The 17,149-nt window shown below is 46.0% G+C and overlaps 1 protein-coding gene across 1 annotated transcript in view; it reads right to left on the bottom strand.

The window, feature by feature from the left end:
• LOC115203677 (palmitoyltransferase ZDHHC7-like) overlaps positions 1–16,165 on the bottom strand; it is a 31,449-nt gene extending 15,284 nt beyond the window's left edge. The window contains exons 1-2 of the mRNA XM_029768603.1: positions 15,974–16,165; positions 3,123–3,452 (exon numbers count right to left, since the gene is read on the bottom strand). Of these exons, the coding sequence (XP_029624463.1) occupies positions 3,123–3,446 (324 nt within the window). The 5' untranslated portion in view covers positions 3,447–3,452; positions 15,974–16,165. The remainder of the gene's footprint in view (positions 1–3,122; positions 3,453–15,973) is intronic.
• Positions 16,166–17,149: the final 984 nt, after the last annotated feature.

Below are 17,149 nucleotides of genomic sequence, written 5' to 3'. Positions count from 1 at the left end.
GACATCAACCTATATAGTCTTTACCCTGAGGAGAGGAGACATCAACCTATATAGTCTATACCCTGAGGAGAGGAGACATCAACCTATATAGTCTTTACCCTGAGGAGACATCAACCTATATAGTCTTTACCCTGAGGAGAGGAGACATCAACCTATATAGTCTTTACCCTGAGGAGACATCAACCTATATAGTCTATACCCTGAGGAGACATCAACCTATATAGTCTTTACCCTGAGGAGAGGAGACATCAACCTATATAGTCTTTACCCTGAGGAGAGGAGACATCAACCTATATAGTCTTTACCCTGAGGAGACATCAACCTATATAGTCTTTACCCTGAGGAGACATCAACCTATATAGTCTATACCCTGAGGAGAGGAGACATCGACCTATATAGTCTTTACCCTGAGGAGACATCAACCTATATAGTCTTTACCCTGAGGAGACATCAACCTATATAGTCTTTACCCTGAGGAGACATCAACCTATATAGTCTATACCCTGAGGAGAGGAGACATCGACCTATATAGTCTTTACCCCGAGGAGACATCAACCTATATAGTCTATACCCTGAGGAGAGGAGACATCAACCTATATAGTCTTTACCCTGAGGAGACATCAACCTATATAGTCTTTACCCTGAGGAGACATCAACCTATATAGTCTATACCCTGAGGAGAGGAGACATCAACCTATATAGTCTTTACCCTGAGGAGACATCAACCTATATAGTCTATACCCTGAGGAGACATCAACCTATATAGTCTTTACCCTGAGGAGACATCAACCTATATAGTCTATACCCTGAGGAGACATCAACCTATATAGTCTTTACCCTGAGGAGAGGAGACATCAACCTATATAGTCTATACCCTGAGGAGACATCAACCTATATAGTCTATACCCTGAGGAGACATCAACCTATATAGTCTTTACCCTGAGGAGACATCAACCTATATAGTCTATACCCTGAGGAGAGGAGACATCGACCTATATAGTCTTTACCCTGAGGAGAGGAGACATCAACCTATATAGTCTATACCCTGAGGAGACATCAACCTATATAGTCTTTACCCTGAGGAGAGGAGACATCAACCTATATAGTCTATACCCTGAGGAGACATCAACCTATATAGTCTATACCCTGAGGAGAGGAGACATCAACCTATATAGTCTATACCCTGAGGAGACATCAACCTATATAGTCTATACCCTGAGGAGACATCAACCTATATAGTCTATACCCTGAGGAGACATCAACCTATATAGTCTTTACCCTGAGGAGAGGAGACATCAACCTATATAGTCTATACCCTGAGGAGACATCAACCTATATAGTCTATACCCTGAGGAGACATCAACCTATATAGTCTTTACCCTGAGGAGACATCAACCTATATAGTCTTTACCCTGAGGAGACATCAACCTATATAGTCTATACCCTGAGGAGACATCAACCTATATAGTCTTTACCCTGAGGAGACATCAACCTATATAGTCTATACCCTGAGGAGACATCAACCTATATAGTCTTTACCCTGAGGAGAGGAGACATCAACCTATATAGTCTTTACCCTGAGGAGACATCAACCTATATAGTCTATACCCTGAGGAGACATCAACCTATATAGTCTTTACCCTGAGGAGAGGAGACATCAACCTATATAGTCTTTACCCTGAGGAGAGGAGACATCAACCTATATAGTCTTTACCCTGAGGAGAGGAGACATCAACCTATATAGTCTTTACCCTGAGGAGAGGAGACATCAACCTATATAGTCTTTACCCTGAGGAGAGGAGACATCAACCTATATAGTCTTTACCCTGAGGAGAGGAGACATCAACCTATATAGTCTTTACCCTGAGGAGACATCAACCTATATAGTCTTTACCCTGAGGAGACATCAACCTATATAGTCTTTACCCTGAGGAGAGGAGACATCAACCTATATAGTCTATACCCTGAGGAGACATCAACCTATATAGTCTTTACCCTGAGGAGACATCAACCTATATAGTCTTTACCCTGAGGAGACATCAACCTATATAGTCTTTACCCTGAGGAGACATCAACCTATATAGTCTTTACCCTGAGGAGACATCAACCTATATAGTCTTTACCCTGAGGAGACATCAACCTATATAGTCTATACCCTGAGGAGAGGAGACATCAACCTATATAGTCTTTACCCTGAGGAGAGGAGACATCAACCTATATAGTCTTTACCCTGAGGAGAGGAGACATCAACCTATATAGTCTTTACCCTGAGGAGAGGAGACATCAACCTATATAGTCTTTACCCTGAGGAGACATCAACCTATATAGTCTATACCCTGAGGAGAGGAGACATCAACCTATATAGTCTTTACCCAGACTGACAGACTGACTGACTACTGCTGTAGGGACAGACAGACAGACAGACAGACAGACTAGTGCTGTAGAGACTAGACCGCCTTGTCTCGCCATCCTCCCCCCCGTCTTGTCTCTCCTTCCTCCCCCCGTCTTGTCTCTCCTTCCTCCCCCCGTCTTGTCTCTCCTTCCTCCCCCCGTCTTGTCTCTCCTTCCTCCCCTTCGACTTGTCTCTCCTTCCTCCCCCCAGTCTCGTCTCTCCTTCCTCCCCCCAGTCTCGTCTCTCCCTCCTCCCCCCGTCTCGTCTCCCGTCTCGTCTCTCCCTCCTCCCCCCCGTCTCATCTCTCCCTCCTCCCCCCCGTCTCATCTCTCCCTCCTCCCCCGTCTTGTCTCTCCTTCCTCCCCCCGTCTTGTCTCTCCTTCCTCCCCCCGTCTTGTCTCTCCTTCCTCCCCTCCGACTTGTCTCTCCTTCCTCCCCCCAGTCTCGTCTCTCCCTCCTCCCCCGTCTCGTCTCTCCCTCCTCCCCCGTCTCGTCCTCCTCCCCCCGTCTCGTCTCTCCTTCCTCCCCCCGTCTCATCTCTCCCTCCTCCCCCGTCTTGTCTCTCCTTCCTCCCCCCGTCTTATCTCTCCTTCCTCCCCCCGTCTTATCTCTCCTTCCTCCCCCTCCGTCTTGTCTCTCCCTCCTCCCCCTCCGTCTTGTCTCTCCCTCCTCCCTCCGTCTTGTCTCCCCTTCCATCTGCTCCCTCCCCACCCCCCCTCCAACTTCTCACCGGGTCTGACAGCATGGCACGTAGGTGCGAGGCCAGCGCCATGACGCTCAGGAAGTTAAACAACGCTCCGTTGATCACGGAATACCACAAGCTCTTGTTTGGCAGCAGCATCACCAGATTGACCACAAAGGCAGCGTAGAGGACCAACAACCAGGTCACCACACCACAGACTATACCACAGCCGTCCTGGATGAACCACAGGCTGTCCTGGTCAGCCGGGGCAAACAGAGGACCAGCTCGTCCGCCAGCCTCGGGGTTATCGTCAGCTGACAGCAGGGGTCGGTGCTGCTCTGTGTCACGCTGCCGTTGGCCTGGAGACTGCATCCTGCCCTGGAAGGAAGGGGGAGGAGGGAGATGGAGAGAAAAGGCATCAGAAATGGTTATTTACCAAAAGTCGATTTCATGGCTCCTCAAAATAGTACTCTACCCTTGGGTGTTCTGTCAAGTCCATTAACTACAGTCCATTAACTACAGGACCACAGTCGATTAACTACAGGACCACAGTCGATTAACTACAGGACCACAGTCCATTAACTACAGGACTACAGTCCATTAACTACAGGACCACAGTCCATTAACTACAGTCCATTAACTACAGGACCACAGTCCATTAACTACAGGACCACAGTCCATTAACTACAGGACCACAGTCCATTAACTACAGGACCACAGTCCATTAACTACAGGACCACAGTCCATTAACTACAGTCCATTAACTACAGGACCACAGTCCATTAACTACAGTCCATTAACTACAGGACCACAGTCCATTAACTACAGGACCACAGTCCATTAACTACAGGACCACAGTCCATTAACTACAGTCCATTAACTACAGGACCACAGTCCATTAACTACAGAACCACAGTCCATTAACTACAGGACAACAGTCCATTAACTACAGGACCACAGTCCATTAACTACAGTCCATTAACTACAGTCCATTAACTACAGGACCACAGTCCATTAACTACAGTCCATTAACTACAGAACCACAGTCCATTAACTACAGGACCACAGTCCATTAACTACAGGACCACAGTCCATTAACTACAGGACCACAGTCCATTAACTACAGGACCACAGTCCATTAACTACAGGACCACAGTCCATTAACTACAGTCCATTAACTACAGTCCATTAACTACAGGACCACAGTCCATTAACTACAGGACCACAGTCCATTAACTACAGTCCATTAACTACAGGACCACAGTCCATTAACTACAGTCCATTAACTACAGGACCACAGTCCATTAACTACAGTCCATTAACTACAGAACCAAAGTCCATTAACTACAGGACCACAGTCCATTAACTACAGGACCACAGTCCATTAACTACAGGACCACAGTCCATTAACTACAGTCCATTAACTACAGGAGCACAGTCCATTAACTACAGGACCACAGTCCATTAACTACAGGACCACAGTCCATTAACTACAGGACCACAGTCCATTAACTACAGTCCATTAACTACAGTCCATTAACTACAGGACCACAGTCCATTAACTACAGGACCACAGTCCATTAACTACAGGACCACAGTCCATTAACTACAGGACCACAGTCCATTAACTACAGGACCACAGTCCATTAACTACAGTCCATTAACTACAGAACCAAAGTCCATTAACTACAGGACCACAGTCCATTAACTAAAGGACCACAGTCCATTAACTAAAGGACCACAGTCCATTAACTACAGGACCACAGTCCATTAACTACAGGACCACAGTCCATTAACTACAGTCCATTAACTACAGTCCATTAACTACAGGACCACAGTCCATTAACTACAGGACCACAGTCCATTAACTACAGTCCATTAACTACAGTCCATTAACTACAGGACCACAGTCCATTAATTACATTACATTAATCATTATGTCCATCAGTGTAGAGGCTATAAAGCATTATGTCCATCAGTGTAGAGGCTATAAAGCATTATGTCCATCAGTGAAGAGGCTATAAAGCATTATGTCCATCAGTGTAGAGTCCATAAAGCATTATGTCCATCAGTGTAGAGGCTATAAAGCATTATGTCCATCAGTGTAGAGTCCATAAAGCATTATGTCCATCAGTGTAGAGTCCATAAAGCATTATTTCCATCAGTAAAGAGGCTATAAAGCATTATGTCCATCAGTGTAGAGGCTATAAAGCATTATGTCCATCAGTGAAGAGGCTATAAAGCATTATGTCCATCAGTGTAGAGGCTATAAAGCATTATGTCCATCAGTGTAGAGTCCATAAAGCATTTTGTCCATCAGTGTAGAGTCCATAAAGCATTATGTCCATCAGTGTAGAGGCTATAAAGCATTATGTCCATCAGTGTAGAGGCTATAAAGCATTATGTCCATCAGTGAAGAGGCTATAAAGCATTATGTCCATCAGTGAAGAGGCTATAAAGCATTATGTCCATCAGTGAAGAGGCTATAAAGCATTATGTCCATCAGTGTAGAGGCTATAAAGCATTCTGTCCATCAGTAAAGAGGATATAAAGCATTCTGTCCATCAGTGTAGAGGCTATAAAGCATTATGTCCATCAGTGTAGAGGCTATAAATCATTATGTCCATCAGTGTAGAGGCTATAAAGCATTATGTCCATCAGTGAAGAGGCTATAAAGCATTATGTCCATCAGTGTAGAGGCTATAAAGCATTATGTCCATCAGTGTAGAGGCTATAAAGCATTATGTCCATCAGTGTAGAGGCTATAAAGCATTCTGTCCATTAGTGTAGAGGCTATAAAGCATTATGTCCATCAGTGTAGAGGCTATAAATCATTATGTCCATCAGTGTAGAGGCTATAAAGCATTATGTCCATCAGTGTAGAGGCTATAAAGGATTATGTCCATCAGTGTAGAGGCTATAAAGCATTATGTCCATCAGTGAAGAGGCTATAAAGCATTATGTCCATCAGTGAAGAGGCTATAAAGCATTATGTCCATCAGTGTAGAGGCTATAAAGCATTATGTCCATCAGTGTAGAGGCTATAAAGCATTATGTCCATCAGTGAAGAGGCTATAAAGCATTATGTCCATCAGTGTAGAGGCTATAAAGCATTATGTCCATCAGTGTAGAGGCTATAAAGCATTATGTCCATCAGTGTAGAGGCTATAAAGCATTATGTCCATCAGTGTAGAGGCTATAAAGCATTATGTCCATCAGTGTAGAGGCTATAAAGCATTATGTCCATCAGTGAAGAGGCTATAAAGCATTATGTCCATCAGTGTAGAGGCTATAAAGCATTATGTCCATCAGTGTAGAGGCTATAAAGCATTATGTCCATCAGTGTAGAGGCTATAAAGCATTATGTCCATCAGTGTAGAGGCTATAAAGCATTATGTCCATCAGTGAAGAGGCTATAAAGCATTATGTCCATCAGTGTAGAGGCTATAAAGCATTATGTCCATCAGTGTAGAGGCTATAAAGCATTATGTCCATCAGTGTAGAGGCTATAAAGCATTCTGTCCATTAGTGTAGAGGCTATAAAGCATTATGTCCATCAGTGTAGAGGCTATAAAGCATTATGTCCATCAGTGTAGAGGCTATAAAGCATTATGTCCATCAGTGAAGAGGCTATAAAGCATTATGTCCATCAGTGTAGAGGCTATAAAGCATTATGTCCATCAGTGTAGAGGCTATAAAGCATTATGTCCATCAGTGTAGAGGCTATAAAGCATTATGTCCATCAGTGTAGAGGCTATAAAGCATTATGTCCATCAGTGTAGAGGCTATAAAGCATTATGTCCATCAGTGAAGAGGCTATAAAGCATTATGTCCATCAGTGTAGAGGCTATAAAGCATTATGTCCATCAGTGTAGAGGCTATAAAGCATTATGTCCATCAGTGTAGAGGCTATAAAGCATTATGTCCATCAGTGTAGAGGCTATAAAGCATTATGTCCATCAGTGAAGAGGCTATAAAGCATTATGTCCATCAGTTCCCAGCCCTACTGCCTTCATCTCCCTGTATCCTTCCACCCCAGTCCCTTGTTGAGCACAGCTCTGTCCGTCTGTCTCCTGTCTAAATGGGTCAGACTGTGGGACAGTCCCTGAACAACCAGCCAGCCAGGAGACCCAGCCTCTTAGTCACCACTAACTGGGTCTTTCTCACACCCGTAAAGCAACAGCCAGCCAGGAGACTCAGCTTCTTAGTCACCACTAACTGGGTCTCTCACACACGTAAAGCAACAGCCAGCCAGGAGACACAGCATCTTAGTCACCACTAACTGGGTCTTTCTCACACCCGTAAAGTAACATTAGTGATCAGAGTGAGACATTCTCCCTAACAGAGACAATCCCACTCCACTACATAATATTCTGAAAAGGCAATAAAACACTACTGTAAAGCCCATGTTGATAATATGAATCTGTAAAGCAGATAGAATAGAACCAAGTATCAGACCTGGTACCTGGTAACCATCACTACCACACAGGAATAGAACCAAGAATCACCTGGTACCCATCACTACAACACAGGAATAGAACCAAGAATCACCTGGTACCCATCACTACCACACAGGAATAGAACCAAGAATCAACCTGGTACCCATCACTACAACACAGGAATAGAACCAATAATCAACCTGGTACCCATCACTACAACACAGGAATAGAACCAATAATCAACCTGGTACCCATCACTACAACACAGGAATAGAACCAATAATCACCTGGTACCCATCACTACAACACAGGAATAGACCTATAATCAACCTGGTACCCATCACTACAACACAGGAATAGAACCAAGAATCACCTGGTACCCATCACTACAACACAGGAATAGAACCAATAATCAACCTGGTACCCATCACTACCACACAGGAATAGAACCAAGAATCACCTGGTACCCATCACTACCACACAGGAATAGAACCAAGAATCACCTGGTACCCATCACTACAACACAGGAATAGAACCAAGAATCACCTGGTACCCATCACTACAACACAGGAATAGAACCAATAATCAACCTGGTACCCATCACTACAACACAGGAATAGATAATGGAATCAACCTGGTACCTGGTACCCATCACTACCACACAGGAATAGAACCAAGAATCACCTGGTACCCATCACTATCACACAGGAATAGACCTATAATCTAAGTGGCTTAGGACTTTCAGCGTGACCCCTAATGTGTCGCTCCGTCACATATTTGTGTATTACAAGGGTTTAAAAGTAAAGTTAATGATTTTAAACCCCAGAAAAGCTATTTTTAATGGTTGGGTGAAAGTGCTCTCTGGACAGATGTAGCTGTATTGATTCCCCCTGTCTAGTGAGCGGCAGAAGGCAGGGCCATTAGACTGGCCAACCAATCCCCCCCGAGGCCCATTAAGGATCAAATCAAATGTATTTATAAAGCCCTTTTTACATCAGCTGATAGCTCTAAGTGCTGTAACAGAAACCCAGCCTAAAACCCCCCAAAACAGCAAGCAATGCAGGTGTAGAACCCTATTCCCTATATAGTTCGCTACTTTAGACCTTGTCCCCTTTTCGACCTGGGGAAAAGTAGTGCACTATATAGCCAGCTGTCTCCTGTCCCCACCAGCCCTGTTTTACCTTGTAGGTCTCCTTTCAACCATGTCACTGTACTGCACACACCAAGACTAGACCAGCTGCCCAGCGAGCTTCTTGATGCCATCTAAACTGGCTTGGTGAAACAAGGTAAGTCATGTTTCAGAACAATGACAGCATATATAGGACTAGCCTAGCGTCAGTGCAGGTCACCGCAGCAACAACTAGCCTAGCGTCAGTGCAGGTCACCACATCAACAACTAGCCTAGCGTCAGCGCAGGTCACCACAGCAACAACTAGCCTAGCGTCAGCGCAGGTCACCACAGCAACAACTAGCCTAGCGTCAGCGCAGGTCACCACAGCAACAACTAGCCTAGCGTCAGTGCAGGTCACCGCAGCAACAACTAGCCTAGCGTCAGTGCAGGTCACCACAGCAACAACTAGCCTAGCGTCAGTGCAGGTCACCACAGCAACAACTAGCCTAGCGTCAGTGCAGGTCACCACAGCAACAACTAGCCTAGCGTCAGTGCAGGTCAGCACAGCAACAACTAGCCTAGCGTCAGAGCAGGTCACCACAGCAACAACTAGCCTAGCGTCAGCGCAGGTCACCACAGCAACAACTAGCCTAGCGTCAGCGCAGGTCACCACAGCAACAACTAGCCTAGCGTCAGCGCAGGTCACCACAGCAACAACTAGCCTAGCGTCAGCGCAGGTCACCACAGCAACAACTAGCCTAGCGTCAGCGCAGGTCACCACAGCAACAACTAGCCTAGCGTCAGCGCAGGTCACCGCAGCAACAACTAGCCTAGCGTCAGTGCAGGTCACCGCAGCAACAACTAGCCTAGCGTCAGTGCAGGTCACCACAGCAACAACTAGCCTAGCGTCAGTGCAGGTCACCACAGCAACAACTAGCCTAGCGTCAGTGCAGGTCAGCACAGCAACAACTAGCCTAGCGTCAGAGCAGGTCACCACAGCAACAACTAGCCTAGCGTCAGTGCAGGTCACCACAGCAACAACTAGCCTAGCGTCAGCGCAGGTCACCACAGCAACAACTAGCCTAGCGTCAGTGCAGGTCACCACAGCAACAACTAGCCTAGCGTCAGCGCAGGTCACCACAGCAACAACTAGCCTAGTGTCAGTGCAGGTCACCACAGCAACAACTAGCCTAGTGTCAGTGCAGGTCACCACAGCAACAACTAGCCTAGTACAGCCTAGGTATCTGACCTCGTCAGGGCATCACCCCAGTACAGCCTAGGTATCTGACCTCGTCAGGGCATCGCCCCAGTACAGCCTAGGTATCTGACCTCGTCAGGGCATCGCCCCAGTACAGCCTAGGTATCTGGCCTCGTCAGAGCATCACCCCCAGTACAACCTAGGTATCTGACCTCGTCAGAGCATCACCCCCAGTACAACCTAGGTATCTGACCTCGTCAGAGCATCACCCCCAGTACAGCCTAGGTATCTGACCTCGTCAGGGCATCACCCCCAGTACAGCCTAGGTATCTGACCTCGTCAGAGCATCACCCCTAGTTACAGCCTAGGTATCTGGCCTCGTCAGAGCATCACCCCCAGTACAGCCTAGGTATCTGACCTCGTCAGAGCATCACCCCCAGTACAGCCTAGGTATCTGACCTCGTCAGAGCATCACCCCAGTACAGCCTAGGTATCTGACCTCGTCAGGGCATCACCCCCAGTACAGCCTAGGTATCTGACCTCGTCAGAGCATCACCCCCAGTACAGCCTAGGTATCTGACCTCGTCAGAGCATCACCCCAGTACAGCCTAGGTATCTGACCTCGTCAGAGCATCACCCCAGTACAGCCTAGGTATCTGACCTCGTCAGAGCATCACCCCCAGTAGAGCCTAGGTATCTGACCTCGTCAGAGCATCACCCCCAGTACAGCCTAGGTATCTGACCTCGTCAGAGCATCACCCCCAGTACAGCCTAGGTATCTGACCTCGTCAGAGCATCACCCCCAGTACAGCCTAGGTATCTGACCTCGTCAGAGCATCACCCCCAGTACAGCCTAGGTATCTGACCTCGTCAGGGCATCACCCCTAGTACAGCCTAGGTATCTGACCTCGTCAGAGCATCACCCCTAGTTACAGCCTAGGTATCTGACCTCGTCAGGGCATCACCCCAGTACAGCCTAGGTATCTGACCTCGTCAGGGCATCACCCCAGTACAGCCTAGGTATCTGACCTCGTCAGGGCATCACCCCCAGTACAGCCTAGGTATCTGACCTCGTCAGAGCATCACCCCCAGTACAGCCTAGGTATCTGACCTCGTCAGAGCATCACCCCTAGTTACAGCCTAGGTATCTGGCCTCGTCAGAGCATCACCCCCAGTACAGCCTAGGTATCTGACCTCGTCAGGGCATCACCCCCAGTACAGCCTAGGTATCTGACCTCGTCAGAGCATCACCCCCAGTACAGCCTAGGTATCTGGCCTCGTCAGAGCATCACCCCTAGTTACAGCCTAGGTATCTGGCCTCGTCAGAGCATCACCCCTAGTTACAGCCTAGGTATCTGACCTCGTCAGAGCATCACCCCAGTACAGCCTAGGTATCTGACCTCGTCAGAGCATCACCCCTAGTACAACATATTACACACTAACACTAAGGAGAGTTAATTGTTCTTCCCCAGGACTCTCAACACTGTAAATTCTTACCCAGCTGACAGTATTTTAGTACTCTGAGATTAGGGAAACCTGGAGGGTTCAAGCTAGGTCAGGTCAACCACAATTTAACAGTTCTTGATGTTTATTTAAACACACAGACCTCCATTCCTCTCCTATCCTAGTCAATCTCATGAGACTTATGCTCAACCCTTTAGTTACTTATTCTACAGGCTATATAGACCATATCCCTAAATTCAGGGTAGAATTATTAAATCATTACACTCCAGCAGGAATCCCTTTAACAGAAACACACCGTATTAAATCGAGCCATGACTACACGGAACTCTCCGGTAACCCAGGTAACTCAAGCTACCCATAAAACCAGATAAAAGAACATCTTACTGCACATAGGGCTGTGTCTCTTCACAGTCCCATTTCCTACATATTGGAATTTACACTGTGTTATGTATTAGATCTAGATGTTGTGTGTATGTACTGATATGTAGGCTGTGTGTGATGTTTTAAATGTATGTATTTCAGTCCTTGACTAATAATGTTGTGTACTATGGATTATGTCATGTGGACCCATGGAAGAGTAACGGATGCTTTTACAGCAGCTAAATGGGGATCCTGATAAATACCAACACCAAATTATCTGGGTTACAGGTTAACCCCTACATAACTGTAGTAGACAGACACCAGACCTGGGTTACAGGTTAACCCCTACATAACTGTAGTAGACAGACACCAGACCTGGTCTACAGGTTACCCCCTACATAACTGTAGTAGACAGACACCAGACCTGGGCTACAGGTTAACCCCTACATAACTGTAGTAGACAGACACCAGACCTGGGTTACAGGTTAACCCCCTACATAACTGTAGTAGACAGACACCAGACCTGGGCTACAGGTTAACCCCTACATAACTGTAGTAGACAGACACCAGACCTGGGCTACAGGTTAACCCCTACATAACTGTAGTAGACAGACACCAGACCTGGGCTACAGGTTAACCCCCTACATAACTGTAGCAGACAGACACCAGACCTGGGCTACAGGTTAACCCCCTACATAACTGTAGTAGACAGACACCAGACCTGGGCTACAGGTTAACCCCCTACATAACTGTAGTAGACAGACACCAGACCTGGGCTACAGGTTAACACCCTACATAACTGTAGTAGACAGACACCAGACCAGGGCTACAGGTTAACTCCCTACATAACTGTAGTAGACAGACACCAGACCTGGGCTACAGGTTAACCCCCTACATAACTGTAGCAGACAGACACCAGACCTGGGCTACAGGTTAACACCCTACATAACTGTAGCAGACAGACACCAGACCTGGGCTACAGGTTAACACCCTACATAACTGTAGTAGACAGACACCAGACCTGGGCTACAGGTTAACCCCCTACATAACTGTAGTAGACAGACACCAGACCTGGGCTACAGGTTAACACCCTACATAACTGTAGTAGACAGACACCAGACCTGGGCTACAGGTTACCCCCTACATAACTGTAGTAGACAGACACCAGACCTGGGCTACAGGTTAACCCCTACATAACTGTAGTAGACAGACACCAGACCAGGGCTACAGGTTAACCCCGTACATAACTGTAGTAGACAGAAACCAGACCTGGGAACCTATTTGTTGGTCCTACCCTGTATGTTGTGTAGATGTTTTATTTAACCCCTACTCCACAACAAACCCTAAGCCTGTCCTCCTCTATCTACAGGAAGCCCTAGCCTACAGGAAGCCCTAGCCTCTAGGAAGCCCTAACCTCTAGGAAGCCCTAGCCTCTAGGAAGCCCTAGCCTCTAGGAAGCCCTAGCCTCTAGGAAGCCCTAGCCTACAGGAAGCCCTAGCCTACAGGAAGCCCTAGCCTCTAGGAAGCCCTAGCCTACAGGAAGCCCTAGCCTACAGGAAGCCCTAGCCTACAGGAAGCCCTAGCCTACAGAAAGCCGTAGCCTACAGAAAGCCGTAGCCTACAGAAAGCCGTAGCCTCTGTCTGTATGTTGTTGTTGTAAAGTAGGTGTAATAGCGTCTCCACAACACACCAACCAGATGTATCACCTCACAGTGTCATGCCTTCTAATGTCTGTCTACTCCTCTGGCTTGCTGTGTTGGGGGGAGTAGGGGAACGCTGTTGGCTACACAAGCTCACCAAAGCACAAATACTTGCACAGACACACACCATGTTAGACTATGAGCCACGGAAGTGTGTCAGCAATGTGAGAGGTGGTGGAGTGCCGTGTGTGTGTGTGTGTGTGTGTGTGTGTGTGTGTGTGTGTGTGTGTGTGTGTGTGTGTGTGTGTGTGTGTGTGTGTGTGTGTGTGTGTGTGTGTGTGTGTGTGTGTGTGCGTGCGTGCGTGCGTGCGTGCGTGCGTGCGTGCGTGCGTGCGTGCGTGCGTGCGTGCGTGCGTGCGTGCGTGCGTGCGTGCGTGCGTGCGTGCGTGCGTGTGTGTGTGTGTATTCTCACAGATGTAACCCAGATCTGCACACTAACATCTATCCCTTCCACAACAGCATATTTCCCTGATGGGGACAAAAACACACATGTAGCTATATAGCTTTCTCCCACAGCCCCTGTCTGAATGTACAAACACATTAAACTACTTGAGTCTTAAAGGCCAAATGTGTCCATTTGTGTATAATGTGGTCCAGGCCAGGTTCATGTTAACTAGGCTGAGCATTTAGATGCCAAGAGTTACAATGAGCTTGCCCTGAATAACATAGGGTGTGCGTCCCAAATGACACTATAAAAAGGGAAATAGGAAGCCATTTAGGACGCTGTCATGTCTAGGTGCAGCAAATAATAGAGAAACAGCACAACTTTGGCTGTGGTATCGGTATCATTCAGTCAAGCTCCACTTTCCTCTGCTGTTGAGGAAACTCAACTCATCTCCTAATAGTCGGGTCTGGTATGTTGTCTACTGTCACACCCATCTTTAAATAGCCTGGACTAGCAGGCTCTTAACACGCAGTGAAAGCCAGTAACAGGTTATAACCAGCCCACATGTCACATCGTCTCTTTGGTGTACTGTGTACAAGAAGAACAACCTGTCATATCTGATCTACTAGCGATTCATTTGATCAGTACTTTCTGAACATTTCATTCTGGTTTGATCATGTTTCTTTAGTAGCTAACGTTACTAGTAACTAATGTGGTTTTTTTTTACATTTTTTGCATTATTATTATTATTATTCCCCACAACACATTTGTCATATCTGTTTGAGCGACAAGACACACAACAGCGGAAGTATGAACGGATTAAAAATGGTCAATTACATTAGCTAAACAAGTTACAATTATTAACTTCAGAAATCATTCAAACAAATAAGAAAGTAATCGCTCTTCACGGGTCGTGATTAACGTTAGCTAGCATTGAAAACATGTTACAACGGTTGCTATTTTTGCCCTTAATTGACCAACATATTGTTCCTAGCTAAATCAAAGCTAGCTAGCCAGTTAGCATAACAATATCATCTCATTGTTGTATCTGTGACAACACTACCAATTCTGTTAGCATAGTTACGTTAACCGGCCAAGCTAGCTAGCCAGTTAGCATAACAATATCATCTCATTGTTGTATCTGTGACAACACTACCAATTCTGTTAGCATAGTTACGTTAACCGGCCAAGCTAGCTAGCCAGTTAGCATAACAATATCATCTCATTGTTGTATCTGTGACAACACTACCATTTCTGTTAGCATAGTTACGTTAACCGGCCAAGCTAGCTAGCCAGTTAGCATAACAATATCATCTCATTGTTGTATCTGTGACAACACTACCATTTCTGTTAGCATAGTTACGTTAACCGGCCAAGCTAGCTAGCCAGTTAGCATAACAATATCATCTCATTGTTGTATCTGTGACAACACTACCAATTCTGTTAGCATAGTTACGTTAACCGGCCAAGCTAGCTAGCCAGTTAGCATAACAATATCATCTCATTGTTGTATCTGTGACAACACTACCAATTCTGTTAGCATAGTTACGTTAACCGGCCAAGCTAGCTAGCCAGTTAGCATAACAATATCATCTCATTGTTGTATCTGTGACAACACTACCAATTCTGTTAGCATAGTTACGTTAACCGGCCAAGCTAGCTAGCCAGTTAGCATAACAATATCATCTCATTGTTGTATCTGTGACAACACTACCAATTCTGTTAGCATAGTTACGTTAACCGGCCAAGCTAGCTAGCCAGTTAGCATAACAATATCATCTCATTGTTGTATCTGTGACAACACTACCAATTCTGTTAGCATAGTTACGTTAACCGGCCAAGCTAGCTAGCCAGTTAGCATAACAATATCATCTCATTGTTGTATCTGTGACAACACTACCAATTCTGTTAGCATAGTTACGTTAACCGGCCAAGCTAGCTAGCCAGTTAGCATAACAATATCATCTCATTGTTGTATCTGTGACAACACTACCAATTCTGTTAGCATAGTTACGTTAACCGGCCAAGCTAGCTAGCCAGTTAGCATAACAATATCATCTCATTGTTGTATCTGTGACAACACTACCAATTCTGTTAGCATAGTTACGTTAACCGGCCAAGCTAGCTAGCCAGTTAGCATAACAATATCATCTCATTGTTGTATCTGTGACAACACTACCAATTCTGTTAGCATAGTTACGTTAACCGGCCAAGCTAGCTAGCGTTATCTGTCGCCTCTTACCACAATGCTCCTTGTTCGAGACCAGACGTGGATGTATGTCGTCGGTTACATGTTTATACGGTGTGTTATTTTTCATCCCAAAGAAAGCCACAAACAACCACCATCTTCAACCTCCTCTCTCTGTCTCTCTCTGTCTCTGTCTGTCTCTCTCTGTCTCTGTCTGTTTCTCTTCCGCTTCTCTCTCTCTCTCTCTCTCTCTCTTCTCTCTCTCTTCTCTTCTCTCTTCTCTCTCTCCTCTCTCTCTCTCAACTCACACCAATGCTAACAGCTGGAGGAATTACTTCCGGGTTGAGCTTCTTCCTGATTGGCCTGTACGATGAATCGGTTGTTGACCCACCGAATCGTTTATGGTCCAACTGGATTCTGCTTTGGCTGGTCAGCATTTACGGTGATGCGGTTCTGCAGATGGAGGGCATTCATACTTCTTGCGCTTCGCAGAGCCACAAATACAATGAGACAGACTGATTTCATCAGATGTATAAATGTGAAGTTTCCTCTCACTACCAAACCTGCTGCTGGTGAGAGGAAGCCCAGTGGCCTGCAGTGGCAGAACATGGAACGAGATGGATTTTAGCCGAAATTCTGCAAATATTCTCATCGTTGAAACAATTGATCTCAATACAGGTTTTCTGTTCCCTAAACTTGAATCTGTTACGAACAGAGTGGACTAAGTTTTGTAGATCTTACCCTTGGCCAAAAACTTTTGGCCAAAAATGTGCCTTTGCGCTCCTTGTTAAGAAGGAGCGCAAAGGCAAATTGAGATTTTGCACACACGCACTACACAGAGTAGCTGTTTCCAAACGGAAATGTGCAAATATATGCTAGAAGGAGTAAATAGGATCTTGCTGCCTCGTTCTTGGCTCTGCCCCCTCCTTGCATGTTCTGCCCACTGTGACTCACTTTTCCCCATTGGAAACGACAGGCTGTGGTCTATCTTGGCTCAGTCAGAAACATCTTTGACAGAGCTGCTGCTAAAGACTTCATAACGGTGACGTTATTAACTGACTGATATTATCTCATAGAACAAAACCTATAAAGATCTCCTAAGCCTGTGTTTACCACGTACCTTATTTTCGGGCGTTTATCCCCCCCCCCCAAAAAAAAAAACATTATTTCCCCATTCATTTTCGCCATAGGAATGGCTGAACAAGCCAGAGGTAACTCATAAGGGTTTCT

The sequence above is a fragment of the Salmo trutta genome, chromosome 12, assembly GCF_901001165.1.
Source record: "Salmo trutta chromosome 12, fSalTru1.1, whole genome shotgun sequence".
Taxonomy (NCBI): domain Eukaryota; kingdom Metazoa; phylum Chordata; class Actinopteri; order Salmoniformes; family Salmonidae; genus Salmo; species Salmo trutta.
This window is presented reverse-complemented; position numbering and strand designations above follow the sequence as displayed.